At 42.7% G+C, this 22,742-nt stretch overlaps 1 protein-coding gene across 1 annotated transcript; it reads left to right on the top strand.

Moving 5' to 3' along the window:
- The first annotated feature begins 1,036 nt into the window (after nucleotides 1–1,036).
- Nucleotides 1,037–17,938, top strand: LOC135483474 (uncharacterized). Its single transcript, XM_064764429.1, has 4 exons — nucleotides 1,037–2,450; nucleotides 3,131–3,206; nucleotides 14,558–14,661; nucleotides 15,995–17,938. The coding sequence occupies exons 1-4, from the start codon at nucleotides 2,320–2,322 to the stop codon at nucleotides 16,389–16,391; spliced, it is 708 nt and encodes a 235-aa protein (XP_064620499.1). The 5' UTR covers nucleotides 1,037–2,319; the 3' UTR covers nucleotides 16,392–17,938.
- The last annotated feature ends 4,804 nt before the right edge of the window (nucleotides 17,939–22,742 follow it).

Genomic DNA, 22,742 nt, shown 5'->3' with positions numbered 1-22,742 from the left:
TATGACCCCTTTGACAGTGGGCGGCTAATCAAGACAGGTCTGTCGCCAAAAACGTCTCAGTGACTGTTGCCCGGGTGATACAGAACGTCCGTAACGATATTTTCTCGTTAATGGCGTGGATGAGACGGGCTTGTCTCCAAGAAGAATTGTAACTGCATGAGTTTTCTATTGTGGATTGGTTGAAAATCCACGGTCCACTTTTAAAGCTACATTAATTTGGCTAATTCCTGGTCCAACCTTAGCTTTCATGCTATGCCTTGTTTACAAATTCAAGATGATAACACCAAATGAATTGAATGGTTTCTGAAGAACAGATTTTAATTGGAGTTAAATTGGCTCAGCCTTATCTCATTACTGCGCGCAAGTCGTTCTCTAAGTACATGTAACCCACAAGGGTGTATCTCGTCAACAGATTGGTAGTAGTTCTCTATTTTATGGTTTTACTCGTTACCCTCATAAGTTCATTTCTTTCCTCTAGAACTGACTCAAACATGAATGTAGTGACTGGTTTATTTCCGGTAACTACCTCAGTTAGCGAAGTATGATTGGAAAACATGATAAAAGCTCCTGAAGTTTGGTTTGAAAATCCTTTCGCGCCGATGGCAGCTTTTTCACCAGCGTGTGTCCACCCACCTTGAGATATTGCTGCCCGGATCGGGGTCGTGCAATAGCAATAAGGTGCTTTGCATCGCAACCACACATTGATGACAGAGTTCACAGATAGCATTTATCTGTAAATCTTAATCGTGACAACGCCATCGAAGAGATTGCTTTTTGCGCTGATGGCACAAGAATATACAGCATAGTGCATTCGATCATTGCATAATGCACTTGCTAAAAAGTGATTCATCGGTATTTTCGAGATGGCAGGCTGCACACAGCAGCATTGCTATTAAATGCACGCCATTCCCCGAGGTTCTAGCGTCACCTTAAGAAGACGCGCGACCTGGATGATGGCATCATGATATCTCCAACAATCCAGCATCAACCTCAGCTCCCAGAAGGGAATATAAGCGCGCTAATTAATGTGCAAGTCGATCTTTATGGTTTGATTTAGCGGGTTGTGTCCTCATCGACCCGTATCGATAAGCACTGGGAAAACAGAAAGACGGTATATTGACGTTTTTCGCTGGTGATCAACCATTCATGAACGATTGCAGCAAACCGCAGTGCGGCATTCCTCCTTGGTTGTGCAGGAGATGTGATTGCGCACGGTGTTGGAAACGCTGTAATGTACGGAACGCTCATTCCGTTGTGACGTGAGCGTGCACTGTAACAGCATTGCAAGATCAGCTTCTGGATGTTATGCATTTTTGACGATCCTGCTCGCATTGTATGATTGAGGAAGCGAATGAGTTACCTTAGATTCAGCACGATACATTCTGATCGTTTGGCGAGGCCTCATCAAATACCACTCAAGGTAAATTGATGGCTAGAGTTGAATGCATTTCTTCGTACTGTGAAAGGATACTTAACACTAATGGTGCGCTTTGAAGGATGCGCATTTGCTCGCTTTGAGAGGGAAGACGACGGTTCCAAGTGCCAAACAAATGGAGCTCAGAATCACAACATGAAACAAAAAGTGCAAGTCTTTGGAGGATTATTCCCCGATTAGTTCGTGGCGGGTTTGTTCTTCTTGCATACCTCGGTTTCAGGTGAAGGATAAAGAAGCAGTTTTGTTAAATTTGTTTCACTGTTGCAGTTTTCAGGTCATGCAATCAATGCGAACTGTGCGAAACTCTTGGTATGTCACGGCAAATTTTGCAACCTTTGGTGTAAACTTGAAAGGATACAATTTGGAACCACAAAAAAGGGGCGCAATTATCACTCTCCTCGTGTGAGTTAAGGATAGGATAAATAGATACCATTAGTTGACATCGATTTTTAAAAAGGTCGGAAATTTACACTTCTGGAGTCTCTCTGTAAGTTCGATAAAGGAACACAATATATATATAATCATATAATCAGTTGACAGGTTACATAATCTCTGGCTACAAAACAAACGATTCCGTCTTGTTTGTCTGATACGATACCGGCAATGTGATATTCTGAGAGTTCTTTTGATTGTTATCCTCATGTTTCCATCATCCAACGAACGTCATAATGTCATTAGCGGGAAGCTGCCGACCGCTTGTTTGGATTAATTTGGCAATGTAATATTTTTCGAATCAATGTGAATAGCCCTTGTTTGGAAAATGTCACGGCGCATGCTCATTGCTTGTTACGGAACTGATAAATTGGTACGAACAGCTCCTTGACTTGAACTGCACCGTTTGTGTGGGTGGCTGTGAAGTACGCCGGTGGTTAATTCCAAGACCAATGCGACAACACGGCCGACCTGGCAAGTCCCCCTTGTCCGACCAGAACGTACACTACATTACGCTAAGGATATGCCCTCTGACCAAGATCCGACTGACAGCCCACCACCGACTGGGGTTAACTTGGGCCAGGTAAGTACAGGTTCATAGATCTTTTTTTGTAAAGATTAGACCCCCTTAGCAGCATCTTTACGTGATAGGCCTGCATCCGGCGCAAATTTTCGAATAATAGTAATTAAAGTAACGAATACACTTTCTTTGGTGTGAGGCCGTTAAAGCCTTTAAACGTTAGTCGACGATTTGTTTTTCATGGTCTGCCCTCACAGCTTCAACCCGAGCAATCATCGCCGAGGCTTCAAGAGAGCCCAAACGTCCTTTTGGTCTGCTACTGTTATCACTTGGGAACGAGCAATATAATCGACAGTCTGAGCGCCGGTAATGTCTAGGCACCGGACGGGAAGTAATCAGCAGAGTGGTCACGGCTATTGGCTAGGACCAGGCGAGTGTCCTTGGACATTAGCTCAATTCGTCAGATGTTGATATTGACTGTTCTTTAAATTGCCAGTATGTCATAGTTTGAAGAATTGATTAGATTTTCTTCCGTCTTGTCCTGGAGAGAGCATGCTTGAGGCATCCCCACGTGCGTTTTATGTGTTAGAGACACAAGGCGTTCCTTCTTTCTGTTGGTGGAGTTAAACTCGCACACGGATATACCAATATCGATAGCACTAGCGATTACAGTGAAGTGACTCGGAGTAACTTAATGCTTTGTGAGATGACTCCACTTGGTATCTGCCGCTTTCATCTTTCAGTGAGACTACGTTTCAAGTGCCATTGAGGTTGATCAACTTGGTGTCCATACCGATGTGGATTCTCAGATACTGTCTGGTGAGTACGCATCATTTGCCTCATCCTTTGCTAGCTGGGGTCTGCCCTGTACTAGAGCAACCGAGATGGACCCCAAGTATCTTGTAACATTATCAATGTGTCCTCTACGTGTCTGATCATAATACATTAGGTGATGATGAGCCTGTCAACATCAACTTAGCCTCTCAACCAAGGACGACTATCCTGGGTGCATCGCTGAATAGCTTCTAAAACGAACCAAGATAGTCTGGGGATAGTGCACCACTTGAATGGGAACCAAAACTAAATTCTCCAAAGTGGCGATTGAGATGCCATAGGACATGAGCCCGACGGGATTGCATTGCTTAGTTTGTCAATAGCGAACCACACATCCCCTTCTGCTAAAGCCCTTCGTATCCTGGACATAACGCCATCGTACACAGTCATCTCGATGTCCATGTGAAAGTGCTTTCTTTGATTTCCAACCTAAGCGCGTCCCATTCCCATTTAAATATTGATGAAAGGCAAATGAGACCTTTTATACTATGCACCTGTTTGTCACACAGGAGCGTTGTCGATGAAGGTGCCATTTTCCCCATTGCAGAGTTCAGTGTCCATGCATTACCTGATTGTATATGGTATCTCGGCAATCTGTCAAAGGAATGGACCAATTTTCGTCTGCTATTTTTTTTCGTCTGCTAAGTTAATGGTAACGAGTAATTCTCTCTTCCTCAAGACGTTGCTGTTGAACTCATCCTCATCTCGTCAGATCGTGGATCCGATCCAGGGAACGTTTTCTCACGAGATCAGATGGGATTAGGATCAGTTCAACATCAATGTAGACTCACTGGATGAGGAAGGAAAGAGACAGAGAGAATCTCTTGAAATCATCTACTGAAGTAATGGTGCCTGTAACAAGACTCAAATTGAACACTTGGTCTATTTTCTGCTGGGGACATATCGAACGCAATGAACGTTTTACCTCATACCGTCTGTATGATGTAGTGCTGGTAGACCTTTCATGGTGAAGACAGCTTTGGTTTTCCCCAAAGGTACAACATGTGATTGTCTTGACGCATGTCATACCGTACAAATACAATTTGCAGCAATACCATATCTATCAGTGATTTACTTACGTACAGCACCTAATGTACACGTCTGTCCTTCTTCGATGCATACTCTGGCAAAAACAAGAAAGGTAACGCGGAAATCAACAGATGTATCATCATAGGTCCTGGGTCTTGAAAGAACCATACTTACATGTAATCCGTCAGTTTTAGTTCGATTCTATCTTTAAATCGACGCGGTTGTATCTTTATCGATCTGATATTGTTGGTAAACACGTGTTTAGTGCTTTCTGGCTAAGTGTCATTATGCCCTACTTGGAATTGGTAAATCAACTGATATGTGTCTAACTGTCATCAGCGTCTGTTCCTGTGATTTTCGGGGGAGGCTCGTATACATTGCTACAAGGGTAGCAGTGTTGGCCATGATGTATTTGGATGTCAGCCACTCACTTATAACGAGGAACAAGACGACATTATATCAGTTCTGCTTGGTTCTATCTGATTACAATCCAATATAGAAGGTGTCAGGTTAATGGGAAGTTGGCATCTTTGGGACAATATATCATCAGTACGGACCTTCGATCATTGCGCACGATGTACCACTGTGCTAGCTGCAGGTACAGACGGTGGTATTTCCAAGTTTACAATTCGTTTTTGAGTTGGTCACGATATAAGAGTTGGTCATGAAAAGAGAGGGCAACAGTACTAATAAGGCCAATGTTCTCAGCTAAACTTCGCTAAAGTGATATTGCGACTTCAATGTATCACTGAACAATCTATGGCACGAAGTGGATTGACAGAGTGACTTAACATACTTTCACCCAGCAGATCAGAAAAGCTAGCTTGCCGCACTGATTGTGTCAACAAGCTGCCACGTTGTCCGCTACATCCATCATATTTTACCCCCTGGAGAAATATCACTGTCTTGAGTACAGTGGAAGAGGCGATCGTTATGCCTCTCTGTCGGTAAGTGAGTGTTCGGAGGGAAGAACATATCTCCATGGCATGTATACAAATAAAGGCAATATAGAAAAGGATTTGCAGCATAAGATTTAGAAACGGATTTCTTTTCAACCACAACGTCAGAATACAATGTTAGTTCAGGTTATGTGTCCACTGGGTTTGTGATATGAGAATACATGAACTATGAGGTAGATGTATTGTTTCGATCATCGCAAATCTGCCTAAAAAGATAACTTTTTTCAGGTACCGGTACGGCAGTGGTGTGCGTCTTTTTCATTGAAATGACCTCGCACGACCGGCACCGGCACATATCGTCGGTGATGATGGAGATAGCGGTAGTCGGTACATATTCAGCACAGTTCACGAGCAGTTCAATGTACTCATTACGTGACGAGAGCAAATCTCACGGGTGGGGCGGAAATCCGTCACATTGCTGACATCATCAGCGCCAACAACTATTTCTTTTGACCCTGCCACAGACTTTCAAAACTATTTCTTTTGATTGACTCTGACCCTGCTGACCTCGATTTTTAAAAGCTTTAAAAATAGGTCATTTAAACGTTAAATCAACTGCAAAGATAATCTTTTATATCACTGAGGTATATAAATACGATATGTTGAGAAAAAACTGTACAACTATCGAAATATACGATTACTTGGAACTATTTCGGTCAATCACTTCGCCACCTGCGCGACCTTGTCACCATTGCGGCGCGCTCGTTTGCATACCGCATATAAGAGGCGAACAAAATCTCTATTACAGCATGAAAGCCTTTACGGTTCGGCGCTAAGAGTGTTTGACTGTCGATCGGCTGGTGACGGGTTCGACTCCCGGTGAATCCGCCGCAGTTTTCTCTTTTTTTCTTCTTTCTTATCTTGTTATCTAATCATCCATGTACAGATGCCAACATTTTTTTCATTATTATCATTATCATACCCTGTACCCAAACTTTTAAAACTGCAGCGCATACTGATTTCGGGCGTTCGAGTACTACCGAGGATGGTTCGAATCGGCAGCTGGTATTTTCGAGGATGCATTGGTGCAAAAAAGTATGAGTGTCGGACCGTGACTTTTCCAATCAGAATTAATCAAAGGGTATCCTGAGTTTCAGGCTTTTTATACACCTTCGTCATATCGAGAGGCGGAGGATATTGAAAACCACTGGTGCCTGGATGGTTAAAGGGGTACACCGGTCGTTGACTTATATTTACTGTTGGTCCAATCATATCTAAATGTATGTAGGAAATTTAACAGTGACCAAGTGACAACGAAATGTACAGTTGCTGCAAATGGAAAGCCTTATTCATTTGCATATTCCACACTGGAATGGCTCTCCAGTGATATCTTGATTCATCGAGGGTCACTACACCATTAGCTTCACTCCCTCCAGGAAGGAGTAAAAGGCCAAGTGGCATAGAGATGGGAGACCTTGATAACTGAAGATGAACAGTGAAAGTGGAATCTTCAGAGCATGACTTACAAAAAAAGGAAAATATGAATGCTACCTACATCCTTGAAGAATTCATTGAATAGATTAGTAGAGACAGATGCCACACGCTGAACTCAATCGATCGTTTCTTAAGTGTGAAAACTCGCATTTTTCTTAAGAGTATCCTCTTAAAAGCTGTGAATTACAGAACACCTGCTCAGTCCCGTTGACCCTGTTGATGATGATCTGGGGATTGGTAATAAAGCCATTAACCAGCCGAAGCTTCTTCGTAACGCCGAAGCTAGAAGCTACAGTCGTATTTAGCAATGTACTGCAATGTTCAATTGGCCTGCATCCGCTATGTCTAGGTACCCATATCATCTTGGTTGCTGTGTATTCATCCCCTGTGCCCAAAAGGGGTATTCCGTATGGTTTATGTTGCACTTTCCCAGTCAGTCCTGTGTTCTAAAGAGTTACTCCTATCATCCTGGCTTCTGTATGCACATTCCCAGTCAGTCCTGTGTTCTAAAGAGTTACTCCTATCATCCTGGCTTCTGTATGCACTTTCCCAGTCAGTCCTGTGTTCTAAAGAGTTACTCCTATCATCCTGGCTTCTGTATGCACTTTCCCAGTCAGTCCTGAGTTCTAAAGAGTTACTCCTATCATCCTGGCTTCTGTGTGCACATTCCCAGTCAGTCCTGTGTTCTAAAGGGTTATTTCTATCATCCTGGCTTCTGTGTGCACTTTCCCAGTCAGTCCTGTGTTCTAAAGAGTTACTCCTATTATTCTGGCTTCTGTATGCACTTTCCCAGTCAGTCCTGTGTTCTAAAGAGTTACTCCTATCATCCTGGCTTCTGTATGCACTTTCCCAGTCAGTCATGTGTTCTAAAGAGTTACTCCTATCATCCTGGCTTCTGTATGCACTTTCCCAGTCAGTCCTGTGTTCTAAAGAGTTACTCCTATCATCCTGGCTTCTGTATGCACTTTCCCAGTCAGTCCTGTGTTCTAAAGAGTTACTCCTATCATCCTGGCTTCTGTTTGCACTTTCCCAGTCAGTCCTGTGTTCTAAAGAGTTATTCCTATCATCCTGGCTTCTGTATGCACTTTCCCAGTCAGTCCTGTGTTCTAAAGAGTTACTCCTATCATCCTGGCTTCTGTATATGCACTTTCCTAGTCAGTCCTGTGTTCTAAAGAGTTACTCCTATCATCCTGGCTTCTGTATGCACATTCCCAGTCAGTCCTGTGTTCTAAAGGGTTATTTCTATCATCCTGGCTTCTGTATGCACTTTCCCAGTCAGTCCTGTGTTCTAAAGAGTTACTCCTATCATCCTGGCTTCTGTATGCACTTTCCCAGTCAGTCCTGTGTTCTAAAGGGTTACTCCTATCATCCTGGCTTCTGTATGCACTTTCCCAGTCAGTCCTGTGTTCTAAAGAGTTACTCCTATCATCCTGGCTTCTGTATGCACTTTCCCAGTCAGTCCTGTGTTCTAAAGAGTTACTCCTATCATGCTGGCTTCTGTATGCACTTTCCCAGTCAGTCCTGTGTTCTAAAGAGTTACTCCTATCATCCTGGCTTCTGTATGCACTTTCCCAGTCAGTCCTGTGTTCTAAAGGGTTACTCCTATCATCCTGGCTTCTGTATGCACTTTCCCAGTCAGTCCTGTGTTCTAAAGAGTTACTCCTATCATGCTGGCTTCTGTATGCACTTTCCCAGTCAGTCCTGTGTTCTAAAGAGTTACTCCTATTATTCTGGCTGCTGCTGTATGCGCTTTCACAAGAAACCCAACCTGAAATCGATCAGTTGATTGCAATTACTTCGGAAGTGGTTATAGTCATGTCAATCGTTTATAAGTCTCGGTTACATGGCCCTGGAAAAGATAAGTTTCGATGAGAAGTGTTTGCAACATGTCAGCAGTCAATGACGATCTTGTCGGAACAGAATGGTTACACGCACAGAAACGTCGCTTTCATTCAGATCTACATGAACAAATAGATTACAAGGAAACACCCAATTCCTTTATCGCTTTAAAATCAAATACCGAAATCTTGTGTTACAAATATGTATAAACTTGTTTCAACGGCGTGCCTATAAATCAGACCCCTCGAAACGATGTGTTTATGAGCACATCTTTGGTTTAATCCAATCACTGTTGCTAACCCATCCTTTGCCTTTGCCCGAGATCCGGGTTGAGATAGCAATCCATATTCGCGCCAGAGTGTCGTCAAACATGGTAAATGTTAGCTACAATTTGCCGCGATTGTCACAACTGGTCCCGAATTTACCTCCAATCGTTGTAAATTAAGTGGATTTGCTCAGAGAAATTGCTCGGCAACTAGATCGGGTTGTATCTGCAAATAAACCCGGCCGAGCAAACGCTGTTTATATCAGCAGAAGGCAATCACGGCCTGGAGCTAATCAAGTGATTGGCGACGAGCGTACATGTAGTAGATAGAACCGTAAAAACATCATAACACTACAGTTCTTGGAGACAATGGCACAGCATCAATTAGCGTTATACTGGGTTGGTGATGCGTCTCAGTCGTCAGTACTTCCAGTAGAGTCCTTGATTGGGTCTTAAAGGCTGTGAAATTATTTCATGAGAATGATTTTTATATCATAAATCTGGAATTAAAATCAAAATTACAACTGACGCCAACCTCGTCGAACGATTAATTCGACCATTTCTATTGTTTTCTGTTCCGGTAAGTTGCGAGGATCTCACTTGAGTACGCCTCGCCATGAAGCTTAAATTGGCTTCATCAGTTTAATTTGAAAGTCATAAAGGACATTCTCATCGCCAACTACTCGAGATGGCCCTAAATACATCGATAGAGTCCTGTCAGCGCAATCAGAAAATCCATTGTCCACGCGACACTGTATCCCCGAGCATACCGTATCGGACAGGGTTTCATTGCAGATCGTCATCTAAGATTGACGTCACTCTTCGCTGTTTATCGCAGACAAGTGAACTCTTGGACTATAAAACTAGGAGACCTCCATCGCTTTCTCGCCGGGTACTAAAATCATTCTCAGCCTGAAACCCGTAGCGTTAATGAACTTGTGTATTGACGGGCTTACCCTAATTATGTCTAGGTAAGAGGCAATGGAAAAAGCATTGAAGGGAAATTATATGCGATGTTTACACACTAAATACCTCACAAATAATGCATAGGTTAATAATTACAATAATATTTACATTCAGTGTATGGTGCAGGGAATGTCCGTTCGGCGGTCCATGCCCCGGACACCTTCTCGTATACGTTTTGTTGTTTTCCTGAACATATACAAAACGGTGTACCTTCATTTTGACAAACACGTACTACCTTAACCATACTACCCTTTGAACCCATCTACCTTGAATTAGTCATGGTGACTGGCGACAGTACCCGCGCTACACACTAAAGTACATCTAGACGTACGTTCTATGCCCGTGTATATACATGTACATGTACATACTAAATCTGTCGCTGCGACACCAAATGAACCGAGTGTGCGACGACACAGGATAGGGGTGAGAGACATCTGTTTGACCGTTCCCGCCAGTAACTTCGTGTGACCTATCGTGGGCTCCCTTTTCTAGATATTGTATCATTAAACTTACCAAACACACAATTCAGCCAACTGCCACTGGCGTGATACATTTTTAATTTCATAAATGTCTATATAATAGTGGGTTTTATGCCTCATTAAACGCAAGAAAACAGTCCTTAGATTGTCTAATATCGCAGCATAAATATCATGATTATTTAATGCGATTGTTAATTCAAAGTGGCAGGGCCTCAGTGCCCTTTCAACAGAGGAAAGGAAGTTCATTAATAACTTTGGCCGACTCTTAGGCAACATTGCGCAATTCAACGTTCCCTCTTACGTGGTTATGACTATTGAGGGTTCAATGAATGAGGTATTTTTCCTTTAGGCTAATATTGGACAAGGGCCAGAGGTAACGGAAGAGTTATTAGTAGTCTATCGAAAACAATATTATTTCTTCCTGTGAAAGGATATTGATAATTGGTCAATTTCTATTTGACTGACAGATTGAGGGATCAATTCCAACTCATGAATGTTCGGTTACCTCCAAATATTAGACCATATGAACAGAGGTGGAGCCCCGATTTAATTTCACAGCTTTGCCGGTAGGTGGCTATCTCAGACATTACGGAACTATCCTTTATTCATCTCGACTATCGTCCAACGCAAGCCCATGGTCATCGACCTCAGGTGTTAAACCTGGTCAAACGACAGCCCTGTAATGTACAGCCAAAGAAATCACTTCTCTTAATACTGCCATTATCCACACACAACCTCACTTTATACATCCCCTTGCCTTCGGGAGACAATTGATAAGACTCTAGGTAATGTCGCTTTGCATTAAACCTCGCATGATGATATTTCGATTACCAGTGTGGAGACAGTTGGCGATGATTTATTATAGCTGTCCCCAACCATTTTAACAGCATTCGTTTAGAAGCCAGACCATGGACGCTCAGGGATCATCTCAAAGTATGTGCAGCTTGATGTCGATGGAAATTACCTTTTTCCATCAGTTTCTGACCCCTCCCCTCCCTAAATGTCGAAAGAATCCTTCGATGTCTGCTATCACCATCGTGGAACCATTACCCACGGTGATGTGGGATGACAAATGAAATGAAGTTGCCATCAAAATAGATTCACGGGTGGTATACTGAGTTTCATTTGATGTGTGTAAAGGAGTGTTGTGATTGGACGGCTGTAAAGAGTGTTTTGATTGGTAGAGACATCAGGGCTTCTGTGAAGAGTGTTATGTTGCGAGACATCAGGACTGATGTAACGAGTGTTGTGATTGGTAGATTCTGGAGCATGGACAGGACCTTTTATTCAACGTTTTTATGATGCCAGAAGTTTGAAAAAACACCAAATTCTCATGATATCAAGTAGTTTTGAGATAATCCCTAGTAAGAAAACGTCTTACGGGAGAACGTCCGGGGAATCGTAGTAAATCATTAGTGAGCGTGCCGTGGCATTGGCGAAAATAATTATGAATGAAGGGACCCATGAATTATTTGTTGACTGATGCAAGCGGGCTGAAAGGTTGAATATATTGGTGACTATTTTCAGTAACAAATCCTTTGATTCGGGATTTCTGTTTCTGTGAAGGCAAATCGTGTGTATTGCGGGGGGGGGGGGGGTGCAGTGTGTGGGTGACCATGAATGTATACAATCTCGCCGACCCACGCCACGTGAAATATAAAACGTGCAACATGAAAGTTATGAAAGATCTATATGATCCTATAAATATATCATGATATCATTTTCGACTATTAGTCATTGTTTTCCATTAAGTCTCCATGAGAAACATTGCAGGCTATTATGGTTGATGGACTATCTAATAAGTGCCTCGTTCCCTTCTAACAGTCTATGTATTGTCAGATTATGAAACGATATTCGGTAAATCAATAGTGCTAAAGAGACCGGGCGAAGGTCATGTTTCATGTCGGAGTCGCTACACACTTACCGGTGACGTCACCACAATTAGGCGTGTATTTGTGTTCTACATCTGGACGTGATGTGACGTCTGATGTAACGAGCATCGACCAATAGAACATATGGAACGGATTCAAAACACAAATATATGCCTTATCAGTTTTCTCAACTGTCCTCTTACTCAATATAAGGGCTGCTCCATCTTTCTCAGTCTCACTCAACAAATGCTACGCTTACTTCACACACACACACAACGTTTCGATTCTGACGCCTCTAATGCCACGGGTATCTATTTTTTATCTAAATCTAAGTGTTAATTTTGTTGAATCCGGCTGTTTCGTTCGTGACTCTAGAACGCGGATCGCAATTACCTCACCATGTTCAGAATGAAATTGGCGGCTGAAATCATCGGGGCAGAGAAGAGTTAGATAATCTTCATCACAAACAGAGGTAATATTAGTTACAGTGGAATCCCGGTCGGCGACTTGCATTAAGTCAGGCAGCGTTTATCACCGAACACATTGGAGCATTCTAAAATGTGGAATGATGAGAACTGAAAAGACGAATGCTGCCATGATTTCTGTTAAGAAACTGATTGCGGCAAGTTTGATTTTTACGAATCTAATTGTGTTAAAGATGCTAACCTCGTATCTTTTCACCATGTTTAGTAATACCAAGACGAAAACATGGTTGCCATTCTACGGGTATTTCACATGACTCCAGCCAACGCATCAAGTACAACACCACAATCGCCAAAGATTGCCCGCATGAGCCAACCTTTGATTTTACAGCTCAAAGCTGTCTCAACGCTTAGCTCGTATGCCTCGACTAATCAGAATAGAACATAAACGTAACGTAATTTCCATCGATTTCAAAGTGATAATTAATAATCATGGTAATCACCAGCCATTACCGGGAACTTCGTCTTGATATTGCTTTGGTGACACTCTTTGAAGCTTTCTCTGGGTGCACGCTCTGACACGACGTGGAGACTATATCAGAATGTGTCGTTTCACCCGGTCTCATAAAACAACTGAGGAAAAACACAATGTTGGACAGCCGGTCTAATTATTTTTGATGCATTATCGAAACGGAGTTGGGTCAATTCTGTCCACCCCCTCACAACCATTACTACGCCCGAGACTAAATCCGCAGTCCGAGGGCAAATGTTAGCCTCCCCGCTCAGAGAATGTCTGTTGTTCAATGATTGTTTGTCGAATAATCTCTATAGGGAATTGAGCAATTTAGCATTTAATTATGATTGTCCAGTATCATCTGTTTTTAGACTCCAGTCATATCTTCCCCCTGTTTCACCGGCCGTTTTGCACATCCGTGTTGGTTGAGATGGTCCCGACGTACTATAGGATCTATAAGTTATAACGCCTCCTGTTTGGTACGCTTCGGTCGATGTTCTTCTTTATGAAAAGATGAATTGAGGGTTTGATATTTCATCTCGTTTCTTTCATGGCCCATCTTACAAGGACGTTATTATCGAGTTAAGGGGGAAAGAATATCTTCCGGAATACATTTGTAAATCTGAAATAAATACATAGGGCGGGGAGCGTTCTGGATATTGAGTAAGTTATAAGTGTACCTTTACAGTTTCAACATCAGGATACAGAACCTATAATCAGTCTCTCCCGAGGTCGCTCAGACTCCTGACCGACAAAGCATGTTGGCCAATATTCTAATGGTGATGGCTGTAGTGTGGCAAGAGGTCGATAAACTGCGAAATCTGATAGTCACCGAGTGGAACGTGTTGATTCAGTTCTGATGCGTTTAATCGCTGAAAATGATATTGTTATTCCACTTAACCCTTGTGTTCTAAACTACATGTGGAATATCATCTTCGTTGGAAAAGGTCTAGAACCGCCTTTTTTAGTCTGAGAGGCAATCAACGATTCGTACATGCATCAATTCAATCTTATCCGACCAAAGAATTCTGAAGTTTTCTGATTGATTTCCCGCTGTTTCACTCTCTATTTAGAGTGAAGCTGTTTTTTGTGAGCTTTTTCTCTATCACTATTCAGATGTAAGCCGGTGTTTGTGAGCTGTTTCATTCCCTATTCAGATTTAAGCCGGTGTTTGTGAGCTGTTTCATTCCCTTTTCAGATTTAACCGGTGTTTTTAAGCTGTTTCATTCCCTATTCAGATGTAAGCCGGTGTTTTTAAGCTGTTTCATTCCCTCAGATGTAAGCCGGTGTTTGTGAGCTGTTTCATTCCCTATTCAGATTTAAGCCGGTGTTTGTGAGCGGGTTCTCTCTCACTCTTCAGATTTAAGCTGGTGTAGGTGAGCTACATTGTATTCTTCTCCATTCTTTTGTAATTGCTGACGTTTGTAATATTTCTGTCTACTTTCAGCTTTTATTTCTGAATCAGATGTCATGCTGATGTTTGTGCGCTGTTTCTCTCTCTCTCTCTACTCAGATTGTATTATGTTTGTAAGCTATATGTATTCTTCTCTATTTTCAGATTTTATTGCTGATGTTTGTAAGCTGTAAGTGCTCCCATCCAGTAGACAGGATACACAAACGACACGTACACAGACTATTACGACAGATTAAACAAATAGAAATGTGAGTATGTTTACACTATAAAACTGATTTCTTGCCGAATGTTAAAACCTGAGACTTATACTTGGTCCTTTAACATTGAAAAGATATCCATTAAGAGGTTCGAAAAGGACGTGGATATTTACTTCTGACAGTGACCATGGCACCTGAAAAATCAACCTGAAACATAGCTAAAATCCAACCTTGCGTCAGGAATTGGTGGAGGCGCAATGACTTGGGACGAGGCTGCTGGAAAATGTCCTTGTGTGCGCACAAAACGGAAGTGAAATGCCATGAATGATGCGGTTAGGAAGCCGATTCGATCCCACGCCTCCTCCTAGTCCTTACGGTCAATTGCTCCTCATTTTCTCCCCTTCCCTGGTCATCTTATTCAATTGTCTATCTCCACTTTGGATGCAATTGCCGCAATTACGTCAATGACCGAAAATATTGAGCAGGCTGACGAGATACTGATTTGCCGTCACCAAAATCGTTTCACTCCCAGTCCTACGCAAGCCATGTGTCTTTGACATCAAATGGTCTTAGCATTGCTGTGCGAGATTGACACTGTGGGAGGTTTACGACATCTTCTACTTCGTTCCCTTTTCCCGCATCACCTTTACCATTCTACCTCCACCTATGCAGATACAACAAGTAGCAAATCAAATCAGTTCGATGACTCTGAATGATCTAAATCTTTCGTCAGGTTTAGCACGTCAATTCAATCTATGATGGTTGAAGTGTCCCCTCTTACTGATGTCACAGCGAGCCCTAACAGGATTAACTCAGTTACCTGGTCGCCAATCTAATGGAATGTGAGCGGCAGCTGACGTCTCTGAGCAGAATACATGGTAGCTCTTCCCGCATCCTGTTCAGACAATTTGCCTCATGCGTGGTAAACTTTTGTACGGATCGCGATCGTCCCCCACACATTCCCTACCTCTCAGTTACAGCTGCCCTGAGCCTAAGGGTAGATTAGGGCGCTTAGATTAGAGGTGAATTGAGCTGTCGGAATGGTGCAGTGGAAACTACTGCCTGTCACTTCTGAGTTCCCTGGTTCGATCGGTGACGGTATGCTCATGTGACAGAGAGGGTAACTCTCTTCGACAGAGTTGGTTGCTCCGGGGTCTCTTGTTTTCTCCTGCTTTCATTCCGAATCGCCAAATATTGTTTACATAGCTGATAATGTCACGTTGACGCTCTGTATTGGACTCAATACTTCTGAAAATGTAGATCGCATAAAGTACATGTACATGTATGTTACGGTTTAGTTCGGGTTCGACCATCGAAATTCGCACTCTGAAGGTAATAGTAGTCTTCACACTTTGAATTTATCTAAACTTCCCTGTATTTTCAGGTCTCAACAGACGTCAAAGGAAAAACCGTCGTTATTAAACATAATCAAGAAATCACGAGAGAAACGGGGAGCACTAACGGCAGAACAGAGAAAGCAGTGTTGTCCATATGTCACCGAAACGATATCCCCGTTGGGGGGTTTCGATCGCTCAAATAGAATATTACAGTTATATCGGGACAAGAGAACAACACAAAAATTTTACCAAACACGATGTCTGTCCGGCATTGAAAATCATCCGTGTAAATTTGCTGAAAAAAGTATAGCTGCTGACACGCATTGCGTTCAGAAGGACACGTACCAGTATGCTGTGGTAAGAGACTTTGGGGTGCCGCACCAACCCTATCGAATAGACTTCATCCGGGTGAAAAGTGCCTGCACGTGTGAGATGGTGCTGTAGCGTAACATTTTCCAGGGTGTGTCGTGATGACGCAGTACTGTACGAGATTGTGGTGGGAATTTGCAGTTGCTTGACGCTGGACTGGTACATTCCAGTTCAGGATCTACAAAGACGAGAAGTCCATGACCGAGCGTATGATCCCCGAGTTGCAAGGTCTTGATTTGAAAACGAAAGGAAATTTGTGATGGAATTCAACATCTAAAGTCGACAGTTATCTCTTTAGCCAATATTGTTGATTTCAGAGATATGGGATCTCGGTGCCCGACCATTACGATATTGACCAGAGTATCCGCAAATAAGTCGTGGTATGGTATTACACCTTGTAGGTCAGACGTACATCGTGTGGATTCTCTGAAAGGAAGTTATTTGAATAAGTCAGCTGAAAGTAGAGTGAATGGGTATGTTCATAAGTCCTGTGGTTACTGTTCTGAAGCTGAGACCTTAGGAACGCTTCTAAACGAGATTTCGGCTCACAGTAGTGGTATAATCTTAAGGTTGTCGTGATATGAGTTTGAGATCGGAGGATAGGATGTCCTTTTGTCGTTATAGACGAATGTGTCCGTGTGGGGTAAAACGAACAGCGACAATTCTGTTGGTATGCGCATACATGACGGAGTCAAGGGTGAAACAGCAGTAACTATATAAATCTGACATTAAAGATGATCGTCTGTCACAACTGTTTCATCGGGGTGTATATGTATTTACCTATAGAGAATGCCATCGTTCAACATTTGCGAACCATTAGACAATGGATATCATCTTGAGATTTCAGGAGGATATAATTATCATATCAAACATCAACAAGCCAAAGATGACAATATCTGAAGCCTTTTTGGCATAAGACACAGAGCACTCGAAAAACTATAATGGGTAATTACCAATGTAGCCTCATGCACATTATATGTGAACATCGGGATGGAAAACGGTGTGTATATACCTCATGGGTATCTGCAGTTGAGGCTTTCTGGTTCGGATGCCAAAATGATGAGCTGATTTAATTAGCGATTTAAAAACAGTGGCATTGGATTTTTCCGTACTTACTTCCACCGTTGTTTCAACATACTTGTTGTTGTGCGTTATTACACCGAGAACATGATTGTCTATAGTATCGTTTTAGATTCGAGATATCATTCAAACTGTTGATAATCATGAAACGACTCAAACTAAAGGCAAGGAATTGTGTGAATTATCTCTGAGCGATCTGAAGCGTGTCAAATTTGAGGTACATGCAGAAGATGCAAAAAGTCTTTAGAACACTTTATGGAGATCATCTCTCAAAAATTACACTCCCTTAATCCATTTCGTTCCTAGGGTCATCTCTATTGTAAATATCGCTCGTGTCGAGTTGCCCTGGGAAAGAATGTGGCGAAACAGGGAACGAGAAGGAACTTGACAATGCTCACCAAGTTATTTTGGTCTGCTATTTTGTTTCTAAGTGTCCCTAAGCTGTGCCAGTTGTGTAACATTAAACTCTTGTAAATGTCAACCTGCTGTATAAATATTCAGAATTATTTTCGTATTTATTCGGTAGAATTTCGTCGTGTTTATAAAGTGTGTGATCTTTTCTCCTTTTCCTTTCCCTCGAGACTAGATCCTGATGTAACAAATGTCAGTGTCTCCCATATTTCAGTGTCTCTCCTATTGTTCCCCTATTAACTGATAAGGCGACCACTGACAGAACAACGACCATTCGAGGCCTGGTGTACAGTGTATTGGAGGGGGAACACTCACACATAGGAACACTCACAGATTCTACACCGGGCGATGACTCAAGTCGGTCCCTCATCTAGTCAGAATACAATGTTACGCCATAATACTGCTTCAAGGCTTTTGAATCCACACTACGGTCGGCCGTAGTAGTCGAAACTGAGGGATACTTATTCACCGGATGTAAAATCTGCAAACTTTGTTCGAACTTCTGCCGACCTCGGTGTGTTGATTCGAGTCCGAAGAGTATAGAAACTATAGGAGTGCTGAATGAGCCTCGTATGGTGGAGAAGATGATGTAGAGACGAGCGGGCGATCTAGAGAAGGACCTCACGTATCCGCCCTGGACGAGAGTCAGGATCGGCCGAAATCCATTGATGAACGTCATCCGCCCACCACCCCAATTCGATCGTTTTCTTTATACGCGGCTGTCCCAAACCCTATGATTGAGTGAAAGATCAGAAGGCCCGCTATGGGAGGTTGGAACGTCGAGACCCTCGGATGGCTTCTTCAGGTCAGCCGTTTCTCTTTCGTTTTCTTTATATAGCGCTTGCCTATAGCGGACTCCATATACCTCCGGCAAAAATCGAATATGGTTACGACGCCGGTAATGATATGATATGATGTTGATAATATGATGGTCCTTTATATTTGGCTGACCATTGCCGCACTAAAACCGACACTGGTGGAGGCCGCTGTGATTAACGTGTTTTTGCGCCAAGACTTGAAAGGCCGAATCAGGCGTTAAGATTTCATGTGGCAATATTTCTATACAAAAGGTCGGCCAGTTTTGATATATCGTGATGGTGTCTCTTCAAAGTTAAAATGGATTCAGAACGACTTAAAATGCAATCTACTTACTCTTTAAAACAGTCCTTTACGGCCTTCAAACCGTCATTACAAGATTTCTGTATTATCGATCAATATAACGGACTTCAAGTAAACCTGTCCATATGATGTGAATATTGCCATGGCGTTCTTCAGTCTCGGCTGCAGTCCCATGATGTTTGCAACCAGACTAACCCAATAAATCAGTTCAACTGGGCTACCACACATTTCGCTTGGCTGCCTTGACGAAAATCACAGTTGATCAAAAGGCGTAAACGTGGAAGTAATCTCAAGTAATAGACTATAAAGGGAGCAGAGGTCGGACGAGATGTATGCATGGCGTCAGACAGATATATTAATATGACAGCTATCTCCTCGGACAGCATATTAACCCGTTGTGCTCTGACTCAAGATACATTTAACGCCGTGCAGTATTTTCAAAGAAAAAAATCGATTACACATAATTTGAGGGGTTTGCCGAAGCTTGACGGCATACTATCGTTTAACATGCTGTAGTTCATAACAAAATGCGAATATGGATAACTTAAGTGACATTGTAACTCTTTGGCTAGTGTCTAGGTGTTTTGGATACATCTTTAATGGACTTTGTGTGAGTCATGATGGCTGAGCTCCCACACCTCGACAAAGCTATAGTCGATATACTCTAAATCAGTGCTTCCAGTATCATACATGTATTCGCGATTGTTCCCTCAACCAACGTTTCAGATGAACCATCATCGATCCAGCTTGCCTGAAGAAACGTCTATTAAAGACAACGTGTGGGCTACAGCTGAGTAAATAGAAACTGATTGCGTTGCTTCATTCGGATCGAAATCTCCTTAATTCAAATGACCCTAGGCAGAGCTGTTAGCCTAAGTCAGCACGATAATGCCTTGTATTCTCCTGTGTTTGTATCAAACAAGTGGGCGGGTATGTGGCAAGATAAGGCACGACCAGCGCGGCTGTACTCAGGAAACTTCTGAATAAGATGACGAATTATTATGGAAACTATGGCGAATAAGAACTCGAATAAACAAAGGAGACACTCTACATATCATAATTCATACTTATTCCACAACAGTGGCGAATGCGGCTTTCACATCCGTTGGATCAATGGCAATGAGTTGTTGGATCATGACAATGGCAACTGCCCAAGTTCGTGAAAGCGGCAAAACCGCGCCGGTAAATCATACAGTTGTAGTGGAATCCAACCTTGAATACAACAGAATCAACTCCCTCTATACATTGACAGCCTTTATGAGTCGAAAATCGGGAAATTTTGTATTTGTTCCAGTTTCTCCGGGAGTTTTAGGGAGTGTTGTTGCGCCTCTACAGTTGAGTGCCAATTAGAGTTAGATGATTAGATTATAAGTCACTGCACACTTCGATGGGCATTCGTTGCCCTGGTGTTGCAAGGACTATACTTGATCGATTCTGGCGCTTTCATAATCATATATTAAAGTAACGCGCTCAAGTTATTGAAGAAATCACGCTTTTAGGCATGCGAAAAAGGGGCTAGCTCCCTTGAATTCCAATTATAAACCTATCTGGCGCCAATACATCGATGGTGTGTAGCTCATGACACTGCAGCGACGTGTCTTGGACGTTATCAACACCATCCAGAGCGACTCATCTCCGACACATCTTCCAACAACGCCTCTTACTCGATCGATCTGATGAAAAGGCCATTGCAAGTTGACTTTTGTCTATTTCGGTTTCTAGAGTTAACTTTTGTGCCGACAACTATTCATTAGAGCACGGACTTAATCAAGTCTGGATACCCATGTCGTTGTGCGAACATGATCTACATATACATATGAGTTATAGCACCTGGTGCACGCAGCTTCTTCTTGCCGCTCATATAGAACGCCATCTATAAAGAATAAGAAGGACCAGTTTTGGCGAGAACCACCATCAGACTACGAAATCCAAACCAATGTTAAACCAGTGTAGAAGTTTGAAATGTCCCAGGATAGATCGTCCGGGGAACAAAGGATTCTATGATGCGCTTCCTCTAGTTATGAAGGCCGATATGATTGGTTGCCGACTGGTGGTGTACGGGGAGCGCCATCTTCAGTCAATTCCATGTAATTGACCTGAAAGTCCTGAATGAATGGAAGATTTAATCCGTTCCAAATTTAGCCTTTGTTTTTACGTTCTCCCAACAGAGTCGGTTCTTAAGGAGCTTAAATCTTCCTAAGGCTGTTTGCGACATGGCAACATGTCACTCCAATATGTTATTGAATCTCCGTATCGGAATGGAGAGGAGTTGTTGACGATGGATCAGCAAAGCAAATATTTAAGCAAATATTTACCCTCGCGACTCTGTCTCCACCAGTCCGTGCTTATACACGATATTCGAACAATGGCTTCATGTATTACACCAGCTTAGTCTCTGAGGTAATATCTGGGAGGTGACCAAATATTCATGTATTGGAATTGATTCACTAATGTATCAATTAAATCTATTCATGACAATGCTCATGACTTTTCATTACACATGTTGGTAAATAATATGTGGTATAGGCCTATAAGAATAATAGGCCTGATTGGTTATGTAATCCATGGTCTTTCTGATGAATTGAAATCAATCCACAAGTTGACACAACATGAGGATTAGGTGAAGACAATGAAATGGGTTTGACTCCGTCAGCTCATGAATGGATAATTTCTATAGAGTGGCTTTACGTGACGTCATCACCTACCATGCTGGTGGGAGAGACAAAAGAAAGCAAGAACAATCATTGTTCTACCGTCCAACATGGCTGACCGTGTTTCTGTGTTCATATGCTGGACGAAGAAAGAGGTTTCTGTTACCGAAATCTACAAAAACAATACGTATCAGTGCTGCTGGGTCAGCGCGTTTTCAGTTGCCGACACGTTTCCCGCCGTACACTTCATGTAATGCAATGCCTCTTGGCGTCGAGGCATTGACGAGAGAACGTGCCAGGAATTTGTCGGGAGTATCAGCTGATCAACCCGATCTTTTACAATGTCATGAGAGAAGACGAATGAGACGACCGGTTATGCCTGCCATTTCAGATGATGTCACTTCCACATGATTGGCATCACGTGACCATAACAAATCATCTTGGCCAATCAGCGCTTGCTGGTGTGACATGTGAAATGCATGCTGTGACCTCGACCGTCCGAGAAGTGGCGGAAATCGAATTAGCATAACTTATTGACATTTACGTAATACAATCGCAGGCATGACCGATCGTCTTCTTCGTCCTTTATGTTGCCATCTTACGAGACGTTCGGGTACTTATCTACAACATGCAGAATTTGAGCAGATCATTAATCAGGTTTCGCACCCCTCACAACCTGGCTCTAAGTAGGGAAGTTGACAGTCTTTTTAATACTTAACGACAACAAACCACGACTGCCTCCATTCCCCAGATGAGCGAAGTACGAAAGCCGATTGATTATCCCATGTGTCGCATCGGGAATCGTGGCGTAGGCCCATGTAAGAGGTTACGAAGCCTTTTTTATCTCCATAGGTGCATAGAATTGACTTGTGTAGTTTGGGGGCAATTCATCCTCCGCCACAGCCAGCCAGTGATGAAAATATTCAACATAAAGCCAGTCCCCTATCGGCATCCCGGGGTCGGCGTGCCCGGGAATGAGGTTCAGCTGACCTGTAATTTAATAAAATCGCTCCAATGGTTTGACCATGGCGGCGATTGGCGGTTGCCAGGTAAACGCCACACGAAGGATGAAATCAATGCATGTACGTTCTTGGGGCGTCTGGCGCTGAAGACGGTATGACAAGAAATAGGCATGACACTAAGCCACAGGAAAAAAAGGAGGCGG

The sequence above is a fragment of the Lineus longissimus genome, chromosome 2 (genome assembly GCF_910592395.1).
Source record: "Lineus longissimus chromosome 2, tnLinLong1.2, whole genome shotgun sequence".
Lineage (NCBI taxonomy): Eukaryota > Metazoa > Nemertea > Pilidiophora > Heteronemertea > Lineidae > Lineus > Lineus longissimus.
Note: the sequence above shows the minus strand (reverse complement) of the source record. Positions and strands in the feature narration are given on the sequence as shown.

Excerpts from the sequence above, each read along its gene's own strand:
- LOC135483474 (XM_064764429.1), top strand. The coding sequence starts at position 2,320 with ATGCGACAACACGGCCGACCTGGCAAGTCCCCCTTGTCCGACCAGAAC. Across the intron at positions 3,207-14,557 it reads GGATTCTCAGATACTGTCTG|ATTTTATTGCTGATGTTTGT; the intron begins GTGAGTACGCAT and ends CTCTATTTTCAG. Across the intron at positions 14,662-15,994 it reads CAGATTAAACAAATAGAAAT|GTCTCAACAGACGTCAAAGG; the intron begins GTGAGTATGTTT and ends CTGTATTTTCAG.